The sequence below is a fragment of the Psittacula echo genome (assembly GCF_963264785.1).
Source record: "Psittacula echo genome assembly, chromosome: 1".
Taxonomy (NCBI): domain Eukaryota; kingdom Metazoa; phylum Chordata; class Aves; order Psittaciformes; family Psittacidae; genus Psittacula; species Psittacula echo.
Window position 1 is genome coordinate 146565231 of NC_137735.1, and position 21879 is coordinate 146587109.

At 40.7% G+C, this 21879-nt stretch overlaps 1 protein-coding gene across 7 annotated transcripts in view; it reads left to right on the plus strand.

The window, feature by feature from the left end:
- Window positions 1-216: 216 nt before the first annotated feature.
- CADPS2 (calcium dependent secretion activator 2) overlaps window positions 217-21879 on the plus strand; it is a gene marked incomplete at both ends in the record, with an annotated part of 338118 nt that continues 316455 nt past the window's right edge. For all 7 annotated transcript variants that reach the window (XM_080622719.1, XM_080622717.1, XM_080622722.1 and 4 more), the window contains one exon: window positions 217-540. In XM_080622719.1, the coding sequence (XP_080478845.1) occupies window positions 217-540 (324 nt within the window). The remainder of the gene's footprint in view (window positions 541-21879) is intronic.

Here is a 21879-nt window from a genome sequence, read left to right on the forward strand (position 1 = left end):
AGGTGTTAGGCCGGCCTCGGCCCCGCCTCCGCCGGGAGCCGCTCGGAGCAATTCCCACGGCAACCCAGGCTCGACCCACTTCCCAAACCCCGCCTCCCCTCCCCGCCCCGCCGCCGGTCGGAAGCATTCCGCGTGTAAACTCGACGTGTCCGGAAAGGTGCGCGCTGCTCCCCGCTTCGCTCCGCGCCTGGCTGCGGGGCGCGCTCGCCAAGCGCGATGTTGGACCCTTCCTCCAGCGAGGAGGAGTCCGATGAGCTGCTGGAAGAGGAGCGGCGGGACGTGCTGGTGGCGGCGGGTGGCAGCTCCCAGCGCTCGCTGCCGCCGCCGCTCCGGGACCCCCGGGGCAGGGAGGCCGGCGCTGCGCGGGCGGCCAGCCCCAGCCCCTCGCTGCTGAGCGAGGGCCGGGAAGAGCAGGAGCGCCTGCAGCGAGAGGAGCAGGAGAAGCGGCTCCGGCTGCAGCTCTACGTGTTCATCGCGAGGTGCATCGCGCACCCCTTCAACGCCAAGCAGCCCACCGACATGGCCCGCCGGCAGCAGAAGGTAAGCCCCGCCGCCTGCGCTACCCTCGCGTGCCGTCCCATAAGGCTGCTGCCGCCGCCGCTCTCTGGCTCGCAACAGGTTGGGGCGGGCTCTGTGGCCCGGCGGGGCAGGGTTAAACCGGGCGCTGCAAAGCTCGGTGTGAGCGGGGCTTCAGCGGACCAGCCCGTCAGCGAGAAACCCCTCAGTGAGCGTGTAAAGTCTGTTAAGTTTTAGAGCCGCGCTGAAAGCCGCCGTGCCGAGGAGCTGGGAGCGCGGAGCGCGGGCGGCGGGGCCGTTCTGCAGGGGAAAAGATGTTCTGCTGCTCTGCGCTGCGAGCTGGATGGAGTTAAACCTCCGGGAGGTGCCTCCCGCAAGTCTCGATCTCACCATCTGTGCCCAACTTCAGCCAATTCTGCCTTAATACAGAGGTGAACAAGAAAACTAGTTTGTGTCAGCAATTATTAAGTGAGGTCTTTGTACAGGGAAACAGTTATCATGCTGAGAGTGGCCTTCTGGTGAAGGTTGACCGGAATTGTTCTCAGCATCTAGTGCACCAGAGACAAGCTCTTGAGGACTGGCAGGTCTGTGACAGGGTTTTATGCTGTAACAGTGCTTATTCTCTGTTACTTCCCAGCGATTGAATAGATAGAATACTTAAAGTTTCAAAACAAGGTGCTCTATTTCCAGAAAAGCACTGAAAAGCTTAGCTCTTGAAAGGTTTGCTCTTAAAAAAACTTGCATATCTGTTTGGTTTTGGTGGGATTTTTTTTTTTTTTTTGCTTGTTTGTTGTGTTTTGTTTTTTTTTTTTTTTTGTTGATATTTTACTTTCAGTTCTATAAAACAAGTAAACCCAAATCAAATCAGAGAAGAAACTGAAAAACCTCCTTCCACATCACTTTCCAGAGGGCTAGTGAAAGGGCACAAAAAGGAATTCTTGGCTTTTTATGAACTTGACTTTTTATGATCTTAGTACTTCCATATCTCTAAGGCTTTGTAAAATTCAGTACTAAATATTTTGGGGTGGCTGAATTATGCCTGTTACAGATACCTTGTGCTTGTTGTGTTCTCTGACAAGTTAACATGGTGGTAAAAATAACATTATTTCTGGAAGAACATTTTGGTTTTTAAGTGTTAGGTACTTAAACTGTGAAGCCTGTATGAAGATGTCTTCTAAGCAGGAAGCCAAAGGAAATCTGGCAAAATGAGAATTTTTACCACTGCTCTGAGGACTCTCCACTTCAAACCAGTCATCATAGAAATGACATTGTGAAGGGACATCTTTAGGTCATCTCAGTGTGACTTCCCCCTGGACAAAGCGAAAGCTGATTTCATGTAGTGCTGACATCAGGAAGCCTCCAGAGGTGAGATCCCACAGCCCATCTGTGCATTGCCCTCCTCTTGATGAAATTTTCCTATCAGCTTCCAAGTTGTGGCCATCAGCTGCAGCAGGTACAGAACATTTTAGAAGTTCTCACTGATCTCAGTCACTAAGTATAGGAACTGTGTTTTAAACGGAACTACAGTACCAATTATTTTTATTAGTAAGATGGATGAAAAGAGATTACTGATGTGCAGCAAATACAGAAATACAACAGTTGTGAATTTAACATATGAGCAATGCACAGGCTGATTGATAGAATTTACTTGATACCTAAAATTAGCTGTTACTCTTGCTAATTACTGTTTTTAAGTGAACTCTGACTTTTGGTTTAACTGCTATATGTAGAAAGAGATTTTTGGCATGTTTGGGAGCTTAGCTGCCGGACAAGGATGTTTTGTCATATTTTGCTCATCAGGAACTAGTTTAAATAAGACATAACACAAAAAAATAATTATTTCTGGGAGTTTCATTTCTGCCTAGGAGTAATGAAATGCACATAAACATCCTTCTTCTTTATTTGGCAGTTTGATACATTACCCAGTGAATTACGGTATAGAGAGTAGCAGAACTGGTCCTGAGTTTTGAGAGTTCAGAAAGCCTGCTTTGATAGCTCAGGATTGCTGAGAGCCGCATGAAGGAGTCCTCTTTCTGCTCTGTTTTTTGCACTCCTTGCTGCACGGTGGCCCTGTGTCAGTGTCAGGAGTGAGAGTATAACCACCTGTCTTACACTGTGTTCTGTAGTAAGACACTTCTGGATGTGTGATAGCTGGACTCAAGTTCCGCAGGGTAAAAGTCTGCCTTATTTCCTGAATGACTTTTCTCACTGCCAAGATACAGTACAGATGTGGACTGTCCCTTAAATTCCTGCTCTTTTTTTGCTTCACATCTTGAGTGATGTGGCTGGCTGTCCATTGTGAACTGGACTGAGATTCCTGTGTTGCTTAACTTGAGCCATTAACTACTGTATGCATTATCCATCATCATCAGATAATGATCCAAGGTATGGTTTCAAACCTGAACCTACGATGTTTTGTCGTTCTAGCTCCCAGCCCAGTCTGCCTGTCTCTCATTGTGCACTCTTCATAAAGCTTTTGCACCAGCAGTCCTTCTGATAACCTAAGAATAGTATCCACCCTGCTTGAGAGCAGAAGTAATTTGTTCTTTCTGCTAGTTCATTTGGCATATTGCTGAGCAAATATTGCAGAATGCAGTTTGCTGCTTTTTTTAATGTGGAACATATTATTCAGTAAGAGAATGAGATGGAATTCATATATCAAATATCCTCAATTGCATTGTAATATCAGTAAGGAAATGGTTTATAATATGGCTGGCTTCTTTATGTTCTTGCTTCAGTATCAGATTAAAATGTACTATACGGTATCTTGAAACTATACTTAACGGACTGGGCTGTACTAATTAACATAAAGAATTTTAAATGCAGGCAGTGTTTCATTCCACTGTTGTCCTTTCTTCTCACTAAGTAAAATTAGCTCAGCTTTACTGTGGTAGATAAAATTAATTAAAAAAAAAAAGATATCAAACTTTAAGAAAAAAAAGAGCTGTTGTAATTCACCAGAGTCTATCAACCCCGCTAACTTATTTTTAATGTCAAATTCAATATAATTTAGCCCAGAGTTTACTGAAACACATACTTCTGTAATTTGGCTGAATTCCTTTTTTAAATCTGCAGGATATGTGGTAAAAATACTCTTTTTTTTTTTTTTTTCTTTTTTTAAACTGTTCAGAGTTAGTTGGTGACCTAATATTGCATCCTTCCTTACTCTGGTTGTTGGTAGGTTTGTGGTGGAGGAGGAAGAATAAGCCGATATTGCCGATGTGAAATTGAAGCATGGCATGATTTTTCTAGGTGGGGTAGCAGGTCCTGACAAAGAGTAGAGTTCTGCAGAGTAGAACTAATCTGTGCTTCGTAGCGTATTTTCAGTAGGTTTTTGTGGATGTTTGGTCATATATTTTCCAAACTTTTAGAGAAATATTAATGCATCGGTCCATTACCTCTCATGCTTTTATCAAGCAAGTTTTGTCTGCCCGTGGCTTAAAGAGACTTTGTCACTTTCTTGTAATTTCCACCTTTTTTTAATGAGTCCTCTGGAACGTATTTTACATCTCTACCTTTCTAGCCCAACAGAAGACAAGAAGAGCTAGTTAATCCCGTTCCTCTTCCTTCTCTCTTACCTCAGCCAAACTGAATCTCAAACCAGCAGGTTGAATTTGTCCATAAAATGGGATATAGGTAGTGACCCAGGACTGGGGGAGCGGTAACTCTCTTACACTAAACAAGATTTCATAGCACATGAAGCTTAGTGTATTGAAGCTGATCATTCAGGTCTTGCTTTCGTAGGTGGTAAGTAGCAGAATTGAGTAATTGAGCTGACTGTTTAGAAATTGTAGCTAAATGAGTTCACTTCCTAAGTACTCAATGGCCTGTTTTTCTGCCATCTCTTCCATCCAGCTGCTCAATCGTGAGTAGATAAAAGCCAGTGACTTCTAGTTAATTCTCAAAAGTAGGGGTGGTAATAATCAGTAATCTATTTTCATCTGAACTCTGTGAGATTGTTCTTTTGTGTTTCTTGGACGTTACCTCTAAAGAACTGGTTTGTAATGATACATGTACACTAAATAACTTTACCAGGAAAATGTTGGGTACAGGGGTAGACTTTATTCTCATGATCACAGTTTTCTTCTCAATGTCTTTATTTCTTCTGCCCCAAACCCTATTTATCCTTGCTGTTGAGCTGGGCATGTGCATTTACTTTTTATTGTCTGGGCTTGTTTTGGGAAAGAAAAAATGTCTTTTAGCTTCTGAGACTTCTTCATAAGATGCTGTTTTCCCCCACTGTTAAGGTAGCAAGGAGAGTACATCTGAAGCCATTGTTGCCAGAAACTGCAGAAATGTTTCAGAGGAAGAGCTTAGCTGGAAAACATCTGATGAAAATGCTTCTGAAGAGCTTTCCAGGAACACGTCTTCCATTCCTACCTGCAACGTTTCGTTTACAAATTCAATTTTTATTTTTTTTTGGTGAAGTGCTTCAGAAAGTCATTTTAAATCAAGTTTATTTGCCTCTTTGTTTTTCCTCATCGCATACACCTTGATAACAACTTGTCATGATGCTCAAAGCTGCATGTAGTTTGTTCTCAGTCAAGTGAGTATAGAGTATTTTGGCAAATCCTGTCAAAGCCTTTTAACATGGTGGCCTGCACAGCTCTATACATCTTGAGGCAAGATTATTTTCAAATAGGTCTTATTACCCCAGTCAGAACTTGTTCTCTGGGGAAGAAGTTGTTCTTGCCTGCACTAGGGAAGTTGCTTATGAGGGCAATTGAGTCTACTGTGGCTGAAGAAATTCTGAAGCCTTCTGCTTCTCTCCAGTGCTGCTTCAGACTTGACAATCCGTCAGAGTGCTGTTTTAATCTTAAATTCTTCTGCTGCCACACCAGCTCAGCATTGATCAGGATGGCTTGGCCAACAGCCAGTGCTGGGAAAAGGAGGCTTTGATAAACCGCTATGTAATGAAGTTGACATGGAGGGACAGCCTGCAAACCTAGTATACTATGCTGAGAAATTGATCAGTCTCTTCTTCTGCTTGCTTGTTTTGTTTTCCCTGTCTATTTTACCTATATTTGCCTTTGAAATCTGGTTATTTTTTAAATTATTATTTGTGGGGACTTTTTGTTTTTTCTGAAGTAGTGACCTAGTGTTTGTTACCGTCACCCATGCGGTATGATAAGTACGTTAACTCTGTTGGCAAATACCCTATTAAAAGTGCTTGAGCAATACTAGTTACTGGTATTTTCTATGGGGGGGGTGACAGAAAGAGAGTTTGAAGTATCAGCTGACTGTCATTATCACTGCTGAAACAGTACAGGGGAATTTCCTGGCTGGCCTGCCTTGCATTTCTCACCCTTTGCAGGCAGTTGTTATTCTGACATTGTAATTTGTGTATCTGAACAGTAATCTTCTTATCAGACTAGTTTTTTCTCTTTCTGGCTTTGTATCATTTCTTTTTAATATTGGTGACTATCGTCCTGAAGTTGCTTTTGGTGTATATTGTTTTCCTGTTTTAATGCCTCTCTGTATGTGTTCTACTTTCCTCTTATCCTTGTTTCTTTTTTGTGTATAGATGTCTCCCAGTTTGCTAGCTGTACACATCTTTGTCTCCTGCTGTTTCTCATTTATTTCTTTGCTTGCTAGAACTGGAAAGCTAATAGCCCAGGGACAAAACTTGCCGGGGTGACGTGTGTTCTTCTAGGAAAGTGCTTGGCTCTGCCTCTCCTCAGCTGGTTGAGGGATGTGTGTTGAGGTTCTAGTCTTTCTTCCTTGACCCTGGTCCTGTATTAGATTGTACTGACCCCCAATTAGTATATTACCTCTGTCTGAACTGGGTGCCAGCCTCTGAGGTTTTTAAACTTTTTAATCTTCGAGTCTCTTTTCATACAGGTTTGTTTTTGGTGGTTTTTTTTTGTTGTTTTTTTGTTTGTTTGTTTGTTTGTTTGTTTTTTTGGCACAGTGGCTGCAAAGATGCCTCTTGTATTTCTTTCCAGCTTACTCTTCTTGCTGCCTGCTGATGGCTGTGGCATGCACAGGTCTGGTACTCAGGATTCTCCTTGGTTTCTAGCTGTTGCCATTTAGGAGGGGAGGCAGGGAGAGGAGCAGCGTTTGCTGAACTGCTCCCTTTGACTAGTGCCTATCTCTAATGCCCACTTCTGCCTAGAAGTTTTGGCACCAAATTGAAAGCAGCCCAGTTCTCGCGCGGTGCAGCTGATTCCCCCAGGTTTTGGAATAGCAGCTGTGAAAAGGCAGTTTTCAGTTTGTTGCTGTGTGGGGGAAACTGAGCAGCAGGAGAGACAGAGTGTTTGCATGTGAGTACCAGGCTGCATCAGCTTAGGTTTGTGTTTTGAAGGTTATTTTCACAGCCTTAACTGTTGAAGGCTTCTCATTTTTTGCTTTAAATTCTCTAGAAGTTGATGGTACTTGCCGGAAAGAATTTATTTCTTATTTATTTTGCAGCAAGGAGATAAAGCGTATGCTTCTCTTCAAGCATGATTACTTGTATGCATAAGTTTAAGAATGTTCTTGAGTGTTTTTCCTGTCAAGAAGGAAAAAAGCATTACCAGCATCATGAAGAATAAACAGAACTACATTACCTGGTGAAGAAAAATTAGAGGAAAAGGATTGTACAAGAACTGGTCTCCAGCTCTGTTTCCATTTTTCTCTCATGCATTAATTATTAATTTATGTTCGATTATCTTGACTGTGGGGTTTTGGAAATAGAGGCAACAGCTTCTGTTTAATGAAAGTGCCGGAGGGGTACTCTGAGTAATAGTATAGACACACACAAAAAAATCCTTGGGATAGTACTTTAAGTAGACTTCCTTGGGCCACAGACAAGGACATGGAAGAAAGGACAAATCGCAGATAGTGTATAAATGACCTCTCCAAAGAGATGGTGTACATCTACAAAGATTAGAGGAGAAATGGCAATTGGTGATGAGGAGTTTCATGAGCTGAGTTGAAAGTGTTGGGAAAGTATGTGGCACTGAATTAATTTTGGAGTAGAGGAGCTGTTTAGCAAGGACAAATTAAGGGGAATGAATTTGTAGCAGAGAAATCTACTGGTCATGAGAGTTATGCTTTTCAGTGTGAAACAGAAATGAAGGCGGAATGTCTTGGGGATAAGAGTTTTCAAGAAAGATACTGGGTTAGGAAAAAGAGGTAAGGAATAAGCTGGAAAAAGTGAATAGTCTCAATATCCACATCAGTGTAATACAGAATAACAAGGGCAAAGAGTTGGTGAGTAACTTGGTGCTCAGAAGTTGGAGTCCATGGAAATCAGAGTGGTAGGATACAGGGCACTGGGGGAAACAGTGTTTTCATGGTCACAGATTTTTTTTTTTTTTTTTTTTTTTTTTTGCAGAAGGTTGCAGTTTTTTTTCTATGTTTAGATTTTTCTTGGTGAATTCATGGGGTTTTTTTAAAACAAACAAACAAACAAAAATCCACCTCCAGGCAGTCTGTGCCAAATATTTGTCTTGCTGGCTTCTGCTGGGGAGCATCCCCGCTTTCTTCCTATTGCTCATACATCCCTTCATTTATTTCTAAATTATATATGCTAAGGTCTTGTAGCAAGGTACTGGTGCCTGTTTCTCATTCAGAAGAGCTCTACGAATGTTTCACCATTCCAACTGTTTAATACATCAAATATGTATTAGTGTTAAAATATTAATATTGACCTTTTTATTATTTTGACCTTCTTATGGATGGAGCATAAGCAAAGAAAGTAAACAAAGAACTGTTTTATTAGTGTGGAGCTGATACTAAATCGTCTTAGCAGTCAGTTCATCTCTGATTCTCTCTTCTTTCCAACAGTGTCATTAAAAGGCAGAGGATTTTTAAGTCTCAAACTAGTGGGGACTGAAGAGCAACAAATACCAGTATTATTTGGAGATAGAATTTAACCAACTCCATTTTTCTAGTAATCTTCAACTTGCAGAGTTGGAGTGTTTACCTGAATGGGCACCTAGATCCAGCTTGTGATGACTTAATACCAGATGCAATATGATTGTCGTAACCACATATGTGCTACAAGTGGTGGAGGTTCTGATCATACTATTATTTGGTTGTGAAACAATTAGAAGCATTTTAGCTTAAATATTCTGCGATACAGGTTCTACTGATCTCATCTATATGGGTTTGGGTTCTTTTCAGCATGCTTTGGCTCTCAAATTCAATTACTTTAAAAACATCACTTGAGATTTTTAAGGCCAACTTTCAACATTGTCTTTCTCTGCCATCCAAGTTTTTAGGTACCCTTACTTAATGTTTCCAGGCCTTTTAATGTGATAATAAATGTTAGACAATGATTAAGTTTTGTGTATATAAGCCTTCTGGTTTACTGCTTGGAATATGAAAAGTAAAACATCCCATAAAGGTAATACGAGAATGGAGATCTGGCAGCCTGAGGATATATAGATATATTTTGCTTATGTGTTGCTGGAAAGGAAATAAACTAACAATGTAGTTCTTAACTATGTAATCTAAAGGTGATCTGCTGACTCTGCAGACCAGTCATCACTAGTATTAGAGTATGTGAATATTTTTGTGCACGGCTCTTACTCGAACAGTCTGTCTGTAGGACTTTACGGGACTGCTGTTACTGTGAGATGAAGAGTTGTTCCTTCCCTCTTTGCCCTGACATCTCACAGGCTGGGGTGGGCAATTTTTTAGACTCTTTATTTTGTAAATTGCAAGGAAGGACAGAGGTATACTGCAGACAGGCCTGGGTATTACTGGTGTATTTGCTTGGCTCTTCCTCAAAGTTGCATTGGAGCAACTGAATTACAACAGTCTGCTACTTTAATACAACTTGCTGTCTGTAGACTGAAAGCATCGTGTAATAATGAGAAGTATTAATTATTTGAAATAGCAACAAAATCATTCATATGTTTTATGTGTTGTGGGTATTTAGACTCTAACAGATTACTAGCACGTTAGTGTGCTAACTACAGTTGTTAGTCAGCACTTGATCTGGAATGGCCTTCCAGAGGTCACAGAGCTATGATAAAATGAGTAAGCTGGTTAGAGCCTCCATATATATGACCCTCTTGCTGTATTACAAGCTGTATCTGTTACAGGTGAACTTAAGCAGAGCAGTGCACAAGGGAAGGAGACTATACAGGTTGGCAGAGTTCTTTCTGTATTGTAAAAATCTGTTCTAAGCCTCACCGCTGTATTTTGCTAATCCATGCCTGATGGTGTTGGACTGGTGTGCCATGGCCATTGCTGCTGTCCAGTAGCTGCAGAAATGTGATCTTAAAAGTAAAGACACTTCTTAAAAGTAAAACCATCCCCAAAGGCAACGTAGTTAATCAGTGACAACGTCATCATCTGCATCACCATTTTAACTTGGATCAGGAATGTGCTTTGAAGTCACCGTCCTTGTCCCACTTGCAGAATTCTGTCTTGGACTGCATGAATATGACTGTATGTGGGCAAAGGGAAACCAGAAGTTTCATTCTGGGAACACATTAAGTCCATGCAACCAGAGTGAGGTAGAGCCTCCTGAAATGCACTTAGGGTGGGTGTTAGGCCCTCAGTGTGAGCTGTTTTACTGTTCAGATGCACTTTTCTGGTGTCACACTGATCCAGTGTAGACAAGACTTCAGAGAGAGTCAGAAGGATTTAAAATACAGCAACTAACACAGAGTCAAGAGAAATGGAGCCTAAATGAGAGAAACAGCACAAGAAGGCAGTCTCCTTTCTGAACCAGTAAAGGAGAACAGAATATGCAATGCAAACATAAAAACAGCTGAAGTAACAAAGCAATAGTCTTGCTATGTCTGAAGTTAATAGGGGCAATGAGCTGCCCCTAATTACTAAAAGTGTGGGATCCTCAGCAAAGTTGGCTGGGATACTAATTAAAATAACTGATTATAAGAAATAGAATGAATAATTAATGGCTGAGAAATCATTTTCCAGAGTACCTTCAGACAGCAAATAAAATGCCCTTGGAAAATATTGTGACACCCTGAGCCGTCTACTGAATCTAATCTCATAGACAGACCTGAACTGATTCGCAAAAGGTTGCTGTGCTTATACTTTCTAGGGCTGAGATAGGAATTAGTGGGGGCAGAATCACAGATAGAATAGGGATAGAATATTTTAATTTTAATGTCAAATGCTGTCTTCAATTTTGTTTTTTTTTTTTTTAAATGTATGACTGCAACAGAACCTGTTTATGAAATATGCTTGCATGTTGTATTTTTTTTAAGTAGTTGTTCTTGCAGTAGTCTGCTGCTCATACAGCTGAGTGAGGTCTTTAATGCTTGGAGAGGGCCCTCGGGTAGCATCCTGTCTGTGTTGATTGGTGGCATGTGTATGTGTGGCAACTGTTGGTTGTCAAGTGTATGGGCCACCAAATGGACTGTGATTTCTTTTTTTCACGTTCTTGAAAAACAGCAATCTGAAAATTACAGCTGACAGAACAAAAATGGAAAGTTTAAAGATTTATCTTCCTCACAAAAAATCCCAAACCAAAACAAACCCAACCACCATCTGGCCTGATAAATGATTTTATTTATTTTTTTGTTTATCCTAAGCAGTTCTTTAAAGAGGTTAATTAGGGTCGAGTTTTTTCCCAGCACCTGTTTGGGTGTTCCTGCCTAAGTGGTCACTCCTTCATTTATAAACTTGGAATGTTTTAAATAGCCTTGGTCCTCAACTACTTTGACTTGTTTATAGAAACTTCGATTAAGAATAAATAGTCATAAATGCTTGGAATCATTGAATCCCGATTGTAATTTCCTGTGATACTTCTAGGCATCTGTTGGATGTGCTGGGGGGTGCACATGGCAGCAACTTGGGTGCCTTTAGCTGATTAAGCTGTGAAAGCAACCCGCTGTTGTGTGATGTCCCTCCAGACAGGCATTACGTTTAATTCTCACTGATCGATCTGTGATCATTGCAGTGAGTCCCCCTTTATGCAGGATTCATGTACACAGAGGGAGCAGACCCAGAACTGAAATATCTGTATCCTCCATGGTGTCCTTTAGTTGTTCTGGGCATCAGTAAAATTGATCAGAATCTCCTTGGTCCCATAAGGTTGTGTGTTGTAATAAATTCCTCAATATCTCTTTATTTCCATAAGGTTGTGTGTTGCAACTCTGAATGTATTCATGTGCTGGAAGAGGGGATACAATCGACTCGTGTGTGCTTGAAGTGAGACCATGCAGTGCTACTGAAGCAGGGGGTCCTGCTGCTGGGTCACATCCCCACTTCCCTGCATGCTGTGTATGGTTATAATAGGACGGGGAGAGAGTATGTGCGTATGCATGAGAGGCAGGGGAAAACAGCTATGGATACTGATACAAGGGGAGTAGAATGAGTGCTCCACAGCATGTTATGATCTAACCTATTTTAAAGAGGTTACACATTGAGTGTAAAATACGGAATACAAGTTACTTAATACTGCTACTTTTTCAAAAACATCTGTTTGTTGTAAAAATTGTAAATTGCCATGTATTTTTTTAAAAAACAACCAACACCCACTATCTCATCCCCTGCTCCCTGAACCGAACCAGCACCCCAAATCCTGCAGATGTGTATTTCTGCCTTGGCTCACTGTGGTAGCAACTTCTGGTAAAATGAAACTCCTAAACCTGATAAGGAAGCAAAGATGATCATATGGCTTCTATTAACAGTAGAGGTTTTAATTTTTATTAATATTGAACAATTGATCTGATTCCTTAGGGCTAGCTTAGAGTGTGTCCTGTTGAAATCAGTACACTGAATTTCTACTTTTCTGCTTTTTAAGTTTTACAAGTGTAAGACTTCAAGATCTGATTTGGTTTTATATTCTAGGATGGACTGATACCTTCGTTGAAGAAACTTGCTCTGGATTGAAACATAGCATATGTGTTCTTAGTGTGAGGGATAAATTATTTTCCTTATTTGGTTCAATTTGTTTGTTGGTTTTTTTTTTTTTTTTTTTTGTCTACACTGGAGAAGAAGAATTAGTTCCAACAGGAAAGCGACTGTTCTGATTGTGTGGATAATAAAAATAAGAAAAAGGAAAAAACCCCTCCTCCCCTGCACTGCATGGCTGAGCCTATAGCTGTTACCTTTTCCTCATTCTGACTTTCGTGAGGCTACAGAGCAACTAGCACAGCTGTCATAAGGGGAAAAGAAGTTTTTCTTCATATCAGTGATCAGAATTACACTGCCTTGGTGCTGATAAAATAAATGGAGTAATGCATACTGATTATAATAGCTGGAGTGCTATGTAGACTGAGAGATTGAGTAAAGAGGTGTGATATGTTGAAGCTCTGAGCAATAGCGATGGTCACTGATGCAAATCCATTTCAATCTATAATGCTGGAGAGCCTGGAAAATGAACAGGCTTGCATAATAACATCCAAAGAAGATAAGTAGCCTCTAACCATTCCTTTCAAAAAGGGTGAAGGATTCAGAGTGAGAAATCAGATTGTTTTGTCAATAGAGTGAACCCATCCCTGGATGGTTTGTGCATTTCATGTTTAAGACAGGTGTCAGGTAATATTTATTCACTGCAGTCGTTCATGTGAATAAGTAAAAAACCAATAGAACTTAGGGTACTATCAAAATAAAAAGCAGTATCAAAATGCTTACTGATTTTAAGGCTAATAATTTTAAGCCCAATAAACCATTGAAATAATTTGGGTTTCTTTTCTAAAGCAAGTAAATAAATTTGTGGAATCAATGCAGAAGAGTGAGAAGGATCAGAACGGTCTAAACTAATACAGCTTTAAAGAGGGGATGGCTGAGTTAGGGACACAGTTTCTCATGCAGTAGCTTCTAAGGAGTTTTGTGTATGTGTTTACAAGTTGTGTGCCTGTACCTTAGTAACCCAAAATAAGGCCTTTTTTTCTGAAAGGTGACACAAATGAGATATCTGTAGGTTTCCCCTCAATAGTTTTTGAGTTAAACCAGGTATTTTATCCACCTGCAGTTCAGAAGATTCTTTCTGAATCACAAAATATTTATCAGGGAATATTACCAGTACTGCCAAACAGCTCTGCTACTGTGTTTGTGCCTTTAGTGCTACCTTGTGCTTTGTGTTTTACAGAACATGTAGTAAGCTGGGCTAAGAAAGCTACTGTGTCTTGGGTACACGTGAATGAAATTCCTGCTTTGCAGTAGGATGGAAATTTTATCTTGTGAAATTATTGCAAAGCTGATGAATGTCTTCAACACACAAACAAGTTACTGTGTATCATAGCGTTACACCAAATGGGAGGGGACTTCTGGATTGAGGCAGTCTCATTTCCAAAGAGGAGACCTGTTGTCTCTTCTTTAAGCAGGTAAAACTTTGGTTAGTGAGTACCCCCACTGTTTTTCATTACTCTCATAGTTGTGAGATTTTGCATTTGCAGTTTGTTTTATACGCACTTGCTATTCTGTCAGCTCTACCCTTCAGTTGAAATAACAGTTTTTCCTTCCTGAAGGATTCGAGAAATGATGGTGTCTCATTCTGCTATATGAAGCAACCCAAGCTCTGAACCATGCCTCAGGCAATAGTCTCTCTGATTATTCTAACGGCCTTTCTTTGTGGGTTTTGCAGCTGGAATTAAAGCGCCCTCCTTCTCATGTCGCCTTTCACATTAGTACAGTGCCTGGGGTGCGCTGAGGCAGCACCTCTGAGCCTTCAGCTCAGAGCAGGCAAGAACAGAAATCTTGCACAAGTTCTCGAGGGTCCTGGCCTGAAGTGTGGGAATTTCACCCCTTTTCTGTTACCGCAGCTCCCACGCTGGTATTTTCTGGTGTGGTTTTCTTACCCATCTTGTGTGCTAGTGCATCTTAGCCTTGAATTTCAATATCAGTCTTCAAAATCACAAGATCACAATGGCATGTTCCTGTTCTCTCTGTAAAAACAAGTATGGAAATACTGCATTTATGTTTAATTTGCAGGAACAGCCCTCCAGAACTTTGGAGCTAACTTTCCAGAGGTCTGCTTTTTCTCCTTTAACACTTCATGTTTTAATTTATTTTTCCCCCACACTTTGTTGCAATATCTCAGCTGCTTAACTGTTGTCTTGATAAGATCTACAGCATCCTTCTAGACCAAGCAAGAATTAAAAGCCAGTGTATTCTTGATTTTATCATATTTTAAATACTTCTGGCATATCTGTGACTTTGTATGACTAATCCTTCCTGTTCTGGGTCAGATGTTGCCCCATTATCCTGATTCCAACCTTATTTTTACATCCTTCTCCTAAGGAGTCTATGCTCCTCTGAATATAGAGACCTGCTGTCCTCCTTTGGGAAGGAGGTTTCTTTGGGTGATACTGGACAGCCTTCAGATTCTTCTTCTGAAAAGTTTCCCCACCGCCTCATTTGAGTCTCTCAACTCTTCAGCCTAGATGGCTGAATTGACTAACTCCTCTTAATTCCTTGATGTAGAGAATAAATCACCACTTCTCAGTTTCCAGGCTAAAAAGATCTTTCTGACAAAATACAAACTGCTGAGACCAGATTCATGTTCAATAACCATGCATATCAGCAAGCTGTCAAAATTATTAAGTGCTGCAGTGATAAAGAGCAAAGACCATTCAGAGGCACAATTCGTATGCATTCAGTTGCAGCATTGCTGTGTGTCTTCATTTTAATTTGTTTTTATCCCACCTGCTGTCAAAGTCCTGAGTTCCAGGTTGTCCAATAAGCTTCTAGAAAAGCTGTTTCTGGCATTCTGCCCTGGCCACATTTGGTATGCTGTAGAGCAGAGTTTAACAAACATCTGTTAGATCAGGCTTTTCATTGACCATGAGAGGTTAAATGACAGGACATACTGATTTCTCTACAGAATGCGTCTAGACTTGTGAATTTTTACTATAGTTTTGCATATGACTTGAATGCTAGTAGCAGACAACATGTGTAACAGGGCAGTTATACTGCAGCATTCTGGAATTAATTCTCTCCTCTAAAATATTATGCAGCATACTTGAGCCAGTGTTTTTGTTTTCAAACCCAGTGATAGGTATATACATTGTTTTTCTGTGTGACAAAAGGCACGGATTCATGCTTCCTTCCTAGCTTCCTTCCTAACTTCCTTTGACACTGCAACTTTGTGGTTGAATTAGACCACAGCAATTAATGACTTCTTGGTCTACCTCATCTTTTATCCTGCCTGTAGTGCTATCAATCATTTAGGTGTCTCCCAAGACTGGAAAGTTGCAAGGAGCCTTGGCCTGTCTGCCTTGCTTCTACTCAGCACTTCTAAGTAGTTAACAGTTTTTGGAAAAGCTGGTACAAAGAACATACTGAGAATTATTCTTAAGGTCAGTTATTATTTCTGTACTTCTTGGGAACAGTGCTCAGTGCTTGTGCCAGCGACTGAGTGAACTGCTTTGAAACTCTGCTGCTTGTTCCTGTGAGGTTTACTTGCACAAAGCTGTCACCACAACTCTATTTCACTTCTCACACTCCTCAACTATACTGGATTTTGCAGAACAATATGTGTGTCTTTTCTTTTGGTTCAGGATGGCATGCTCTTGTCCTTTGCACCAGAAGAATAAAAAACTTTAGAAAGGGAAAAATAGGCATCCTGTCAGATTAACTCTTGGTAAAAGAGTGCAGAACTGGGAGCTAGAGAAAGGAATAAGCTCAGTCCCTCCCTCTGGAAGCTCTGATTTTTGTATGCTTCGGTCCTTCATTGTGCCCTCTGTGCAAAACATGACATATAGCTAAATTGGTGGTCCTCTGCTGTCACTTTGCAAATAATACTGGAAGTTAATTTTAATCTGAAGTTTAAAAAGGAAATTGCATCTCCAGAATAGCAGCCCTACTCCCTCCACTTCACTCTCAATAGCTATGCAAGAGTGTCAGCTCTGTTCCTCTGGCATGTTCCTAATCACCATGCCATTTTGTCTCTTTTTCCGTGAGAGTGGGAGAGATGGAGATCAAGAATCCTGTTCTGTTGCTTTTGGTTAGATACATAAATTACTAGCACAGTGTGTACTGAAATCTTCTTAAGCAGCTTTTGTGGGATAAAAGATAAGAATTTACTCCAGACTTAAACAAGAAAGGCCTGTGTGAACATCTAAAGATTGGTCACTCAGCCCCTGCTGGTGATCTGGGAGGGAAGGGTACTTGATAATTGCATTTGACGAGGCTAGTCCAATTTATTTTTTCCAAAAATGAATTGTTGCTGTTAGAAAAATTCCCTGGAAAGCAAATGGATATTATATAAAAAACCCAGCAAACCAAATACCAACCTCTAGATTATGCAGTGTTATGAGGAGGAAAAAAAAATACAGGTTTTCCACTCCTACTAGTTTGAGAAAGCCCTTGGTGTCACCTCAGGTGCTGATGGGCTGACTGGGTACCTCAGTCCAGTTAACTCATCAGAGGTTTAAAAAGACACCTGGAGACACTGTATTTTCTTCCTACAGTTTACTACCCATTCATAAGCAGAAAGCTACAGCTGTCTCCTAAATTTGTAAAATCACTTGCAAAGAATTTAGTGGTGAGTTTATTTTGAAGGTAGTGTTTTTCCTTCCATGTGAACCTAAACGAAAGATCTGAGGAATAGAAAATAAACCCTGGACATAAACTGCAGCCTATCAGTGAGTTCTCACTGGATTAAAATGAGTCCTGAAGCTGTTTGGAGGAGAAAGGTGTGCCTTCCTCCCAGTGTTTAAATATGATGGAAGGAAAGACACTGTCACTCACGCACCTGAGAAAGAGGGCTATTGGTTGTTTTTTCTTGGCCTTAGACTGGAGTTGGACAGGGCACGTTCACTGGGCAGTGAAGCATATTAACCTACCAATGGGGGATTTTGTCTTTGCTGCCTGCACCTTTGTATTCCTGCTCCATGGTTCTGAGGTGAGATGCCAGTCTCTTTCCCCAGGCTCCCTGGTAGCCCTCTCTATCAGCTGGAGGGATTGCTTTATAAATGCAGACCTGTAGTGGTCTGTGTTTGAAAGTGTCTTTATTCTCCCTTGTGTTTGGATTTTACAGCTTTAGTTCTACTCCAGTAATTCCCCTGTGGGCCCATGTATGTTAGGCTTGTCTTTGAGCACAATTGCTGTCAGTAGGGAAGGCTGAGAGGCTTTCAGCTGACTTCCTTTCATTGTTTCCTTCAAGCATCTGATGTTATCTCATCTGCTTTTGTGGCATTAAATATGTGTGATGTCCTGGAATCACTTAACCTCTTCCCATCAGGTGCCTGCAATGCCCTGCTCAGATCCTGACCTTTGAGGAACGGGAGCAAGTCAACTTCTTTTGTTTCAGTGGGATTTTTGCACAGGTAGATGCTCTGTGAATATATTGTGAAGTTGTAACTAAGCATTCACAGAGTAAAAGACTCTTTTTCTCTTTTTTTTTTTTTCCCCTTTTTTTTTTTTCCTCCCTTTTTTCTGTCTAAGAAGGGAACAATACATGGTCACACTGCTGAGCCCTAATTACAGTAGCTTCAGAGAGACCTGCCTGACTTGCCTTTTGAGCTTTGCCCTGTGTCAGGTAGGTTTTGATCAAATGCATTCCTGCCAGCATTCAGTCATTAGCATTCAGTCTAAGTTAGTCACCAGTGAATTATGGTCTGTGATATGGTCCAGGTCCCATTGCTCTAGTTCTTTTTCTCTTTATTGATTTCCATTCTCGTTTTCATTATTGCCCTGGTCTCTCACTGCATGCTTCCTGCTGCTTTTATTTTATAGCTTTTCAGAATGAATATCCATGAGTCACAATTTGAAATAAAATGCTAATAATGACATTATGTGACACTTTGAAATAAACATTTTTGAGATTGTTCCTTAAGCTTTTTAAGTAGTGAACTTTTGAGAAAAATCATACCACTGTGCAATGATAGGGCAGTAAGGAAACCAAAAAAAGCTGGTAAACTCTAACGTTTTAATTTAAATACCTCATTCTTGAAAAGGTTTGTCAGCTTCTGGCAGAGTGAGAAAATTGTCTTGGCCATTTCCTTTAAGCAGAAATCAAGTAATTAAATCATAACTGGTGCAGAATTTAAAATATGATATAATTGTATGCTTTTTCCTAATCTACACAGATCTGAAAAATGGTTAAATAGTGTCGTGTCCTGTTCCCCCTTGGTTCCTGTCCTCATCAGTGTGCAAACTTCAAATGTCAGCTCCTCTTAGTTGTCCAGAGGAACATAACGTGATATGGCTGTGGAGCCAGCCATTGTATTAAACTAGGTAAGTAAGTAAGAGTATGGACCATTATGATACTCAAAGCTTGATAGGTTTTCAATGTTGGATCAATATTTCTGGGTTTGTCTCTGCACAGAGATTTCCCTGCTCCCTTTATTTTGGTTTGCTTCTCCCTGGAAGTGGTATTTTAAAAGAGGTACTGATGGAAGTGGGGGATATTTCCAGTAAAAATTTCGACCCTTAAGCATCGTGGTTGAAGGAAATCAGCAAATCTGGAATACTGTGAGATACTGTAAAAGACATGTATGAGCTAAATATAAGAAGTAAAGGAAAACAGATAGAAACTGTTAAAACGTTGGCATGTGAGTTTCTGCATGGTCCCCAGTAGTAATCAGAATGAGAAGTTTCAGAGGCAAGTGCAAGATGATGATACACTAGTTGTCTCTATTTTCAGGACGATGTATGGAGTGTACTTTCTTAACTGTCATTGCAAGAGAGGAGTGATGTAGTCAGGAAAGGGGACAGGTTGGAAATGCCTCAGGTTTGTCTAGAGGTTCAGGTACCCTTTGCTAGAAAGTTGGTGAAACTGCTAGTCTGATTGCAGGCAAAAAGCCCTCTTGAGACTTGAAGGTTAGTTACAGCTCTCCTATCCCACTCTAGCTGGTGGCTGGGGGAAAAGCTCCAAGACCACAAACATTGATTAGGTGATTAAGGGGCTGGAACATCTCTCTTAAGAGGAGAGATGGTGGGAGTTGACCATGATTAGTCTGGAGAAGACTGAAAGGGAATTCATTAAATAGTAAATAACTATCTCAAAGGTGGATGCCAGAAGGATGGTGCCAGACTCTTTTCAGTGGTGCCCAGTGACAGGATGAGGAGCAATGGCCATAAACTAAAACACAAGAAGTTTCACCTCAACATGAGGAAGAGCTTTATGTGGGTAGAGCACTGAACAGGCTTCCCAGAGAGGTTATGGAGTCTTCCTTTCTGGAGACACTAAAAACCTGCCTGAACACGTTCCTGTGTAACCTGCTGTAGGTGGCCCTGCCTTGGCAGGGGGGTTGGACTGGATGATCTCCAAAGATTCCTTCCAACCCTGATGATTATGTGATTCTGTGCATGTAGTGCGTGCATATCTCACATTTGGCGTGACTGAATGAGGGGCAGGTTGAGTACTAGCAGAGAGGAGTCAATACATGGTGTAAGGACAGGCAGATGAAAGGGCAAATAGTTTGTTCTGGGGGAGGCAATCTGGGTTTTCCCTTACTGGTAGTGATGGACACCCCTGCTTGAATGTTTGACATAGGAGAAAACTGCAGAAGGGTTAGTAAAGGAAAATTGTCAGATAGATAGATAGATAGTTTTTTGGCATGATTGTTCAGAACTCAGTATACTTTCGTTTTGGGTGCCACCGTGTTTCCTAGTAACTTACATTTTTTTCAAAAATGAATTTAATTGATTTTACCTGTTTTGACAGTGGTGCCTTTGAAGGTCAGACACGCATAAAAAACCCGACTTCAAACTGTCCATATTTTTTTGCTCTTCTACTTTGAAGATACTAATTTAGTCAAATTAATAGGAATTACAAAACTGTTGGTGGGTGGTAGCCTGCTGTTTATGACTTTAAAGATAAAATTCAATACTAGAGAAGAGACAAGTGAAAGAATTGGATAAATTAAACACTGGTATCAAACATTAGTTGTCTGAGGCAAATCTGTCGTTATTTGACTTTAAAATGCCTGTTGAGCTAATGTAGATCTCAGCAAGTACTAATTGGCTTGTGATGTAAGAGCAGTAGGGTAACCTGGAAGTAATGAAAGGACTTCAGTGTTGTTTGAGCGAGGTCATAGCACTATAAATGGGAATACCGCACTGAAAATTACGTATATGACAGTAGGGTCTTTCTTTCAGTGTCCTGTCGAGAAACAGGTATTCTTTCTGACTCCTGTCAGAAAAGGACAAGCTGCAGATTTATCCTCATAACATGTTTTTGTGAATCTGCCTTAGAGGGAATTACTGATTTGCACTAGGTTTGTCCATCTTGAAAGAACAGTAATGTACTGTTCTTATGTTTATACAAGATTTCTGCATAGAGAAGAAACATTCTTGGTTTTGAACCAGGTGCCTTATGGAGAGCGTGAATTTGTGTGACTCTGGGACTTCATTTTATAGAAGCAACATGGTGATTTTTAAATTATTTTGTAGCAATTGTTCATAGGAGCAATATGATGTGGCTAAATATGCCTGAAAGTCCTGCATCTGGTTGTTAGTGGTTAGGAGTTTAGGCTGAACATGCATTGTTTCCATAGCTCTGCAGAGCAGCAGGAATGGAGATCAAATACTGGGAAAAAAATCCCTTGTCAAAAGATGAGATGATGTGTACAGAAGCTCACAGAATCTTGATTTCTTATTTTCCCACTGTGTGATACTGTTTATAATGAAATAATAAAATACTGTTATGAAAACCTCCAATTTTTTGGCTTACACAGCATATATTTTTCTGAAGTAAAGAGAGGCATTGGTCCTTAAGTGTTACTCCTCTTAACTGGATTTTTTACAAGGTTGTAGGTTACTGTGGCTGTTGTGGCAAAGCTGCTGTCTTTTCATGATGCCAGAAACTTCTGGTATTTTGGGGTAATAAAATGCTTCACTTTCAGAGTATCTTGTAACCGGTGATGTGCATCAAGGTGGAAACTGAAAGATGTAAGTTTTGTGTTAGCCTTTTTGGTGACTGTACAATACTTACGTCCTTCGTTCTATGAATGTATCTGTGTTCCTACACTGCAACTACCTTTCATACGTTTTAGAAATAAAAGAATATACCAATTATTGTAAATTACAGAATAGTCCGTACAGTAGGATTATTTCTTTCATTTGGTACAGGAAGAGGCTTTATTACTTCTCAAGTGGTGTAATGTTGAAGTAGCAGATATTGTCATGGATTTAACCAGTGATTCAGAAATGATTTAGCTAGTTTTAGTGTTTTTATTTAACTGGAGAGATAATTTTGCTCATGCAAGAAGAAAAGCTTGGGAAGGGGACAGATTCAGATCTGTAAATTTGTCTGGACTCCCATTTAGATAGTGGTGATCTGGTCAGTGAAGGCTAGTGTGTGTCAGTTCATCCGTTCGGTCACCCACTCATCTGAGCTATTTTTAAGGCATCTGCTGTAGACTGAGGAGACTTGCTCTGTGCTCGCTTGGCTATGTTGAACACCTCCAAGTGTGAAGACTGTGACCTCTTTTCAGGGGTTTGACTACTTTTGTGGGGAGAAAAAACACAAACTAAAAATCCATAGGTCTTGAGATGAATTTC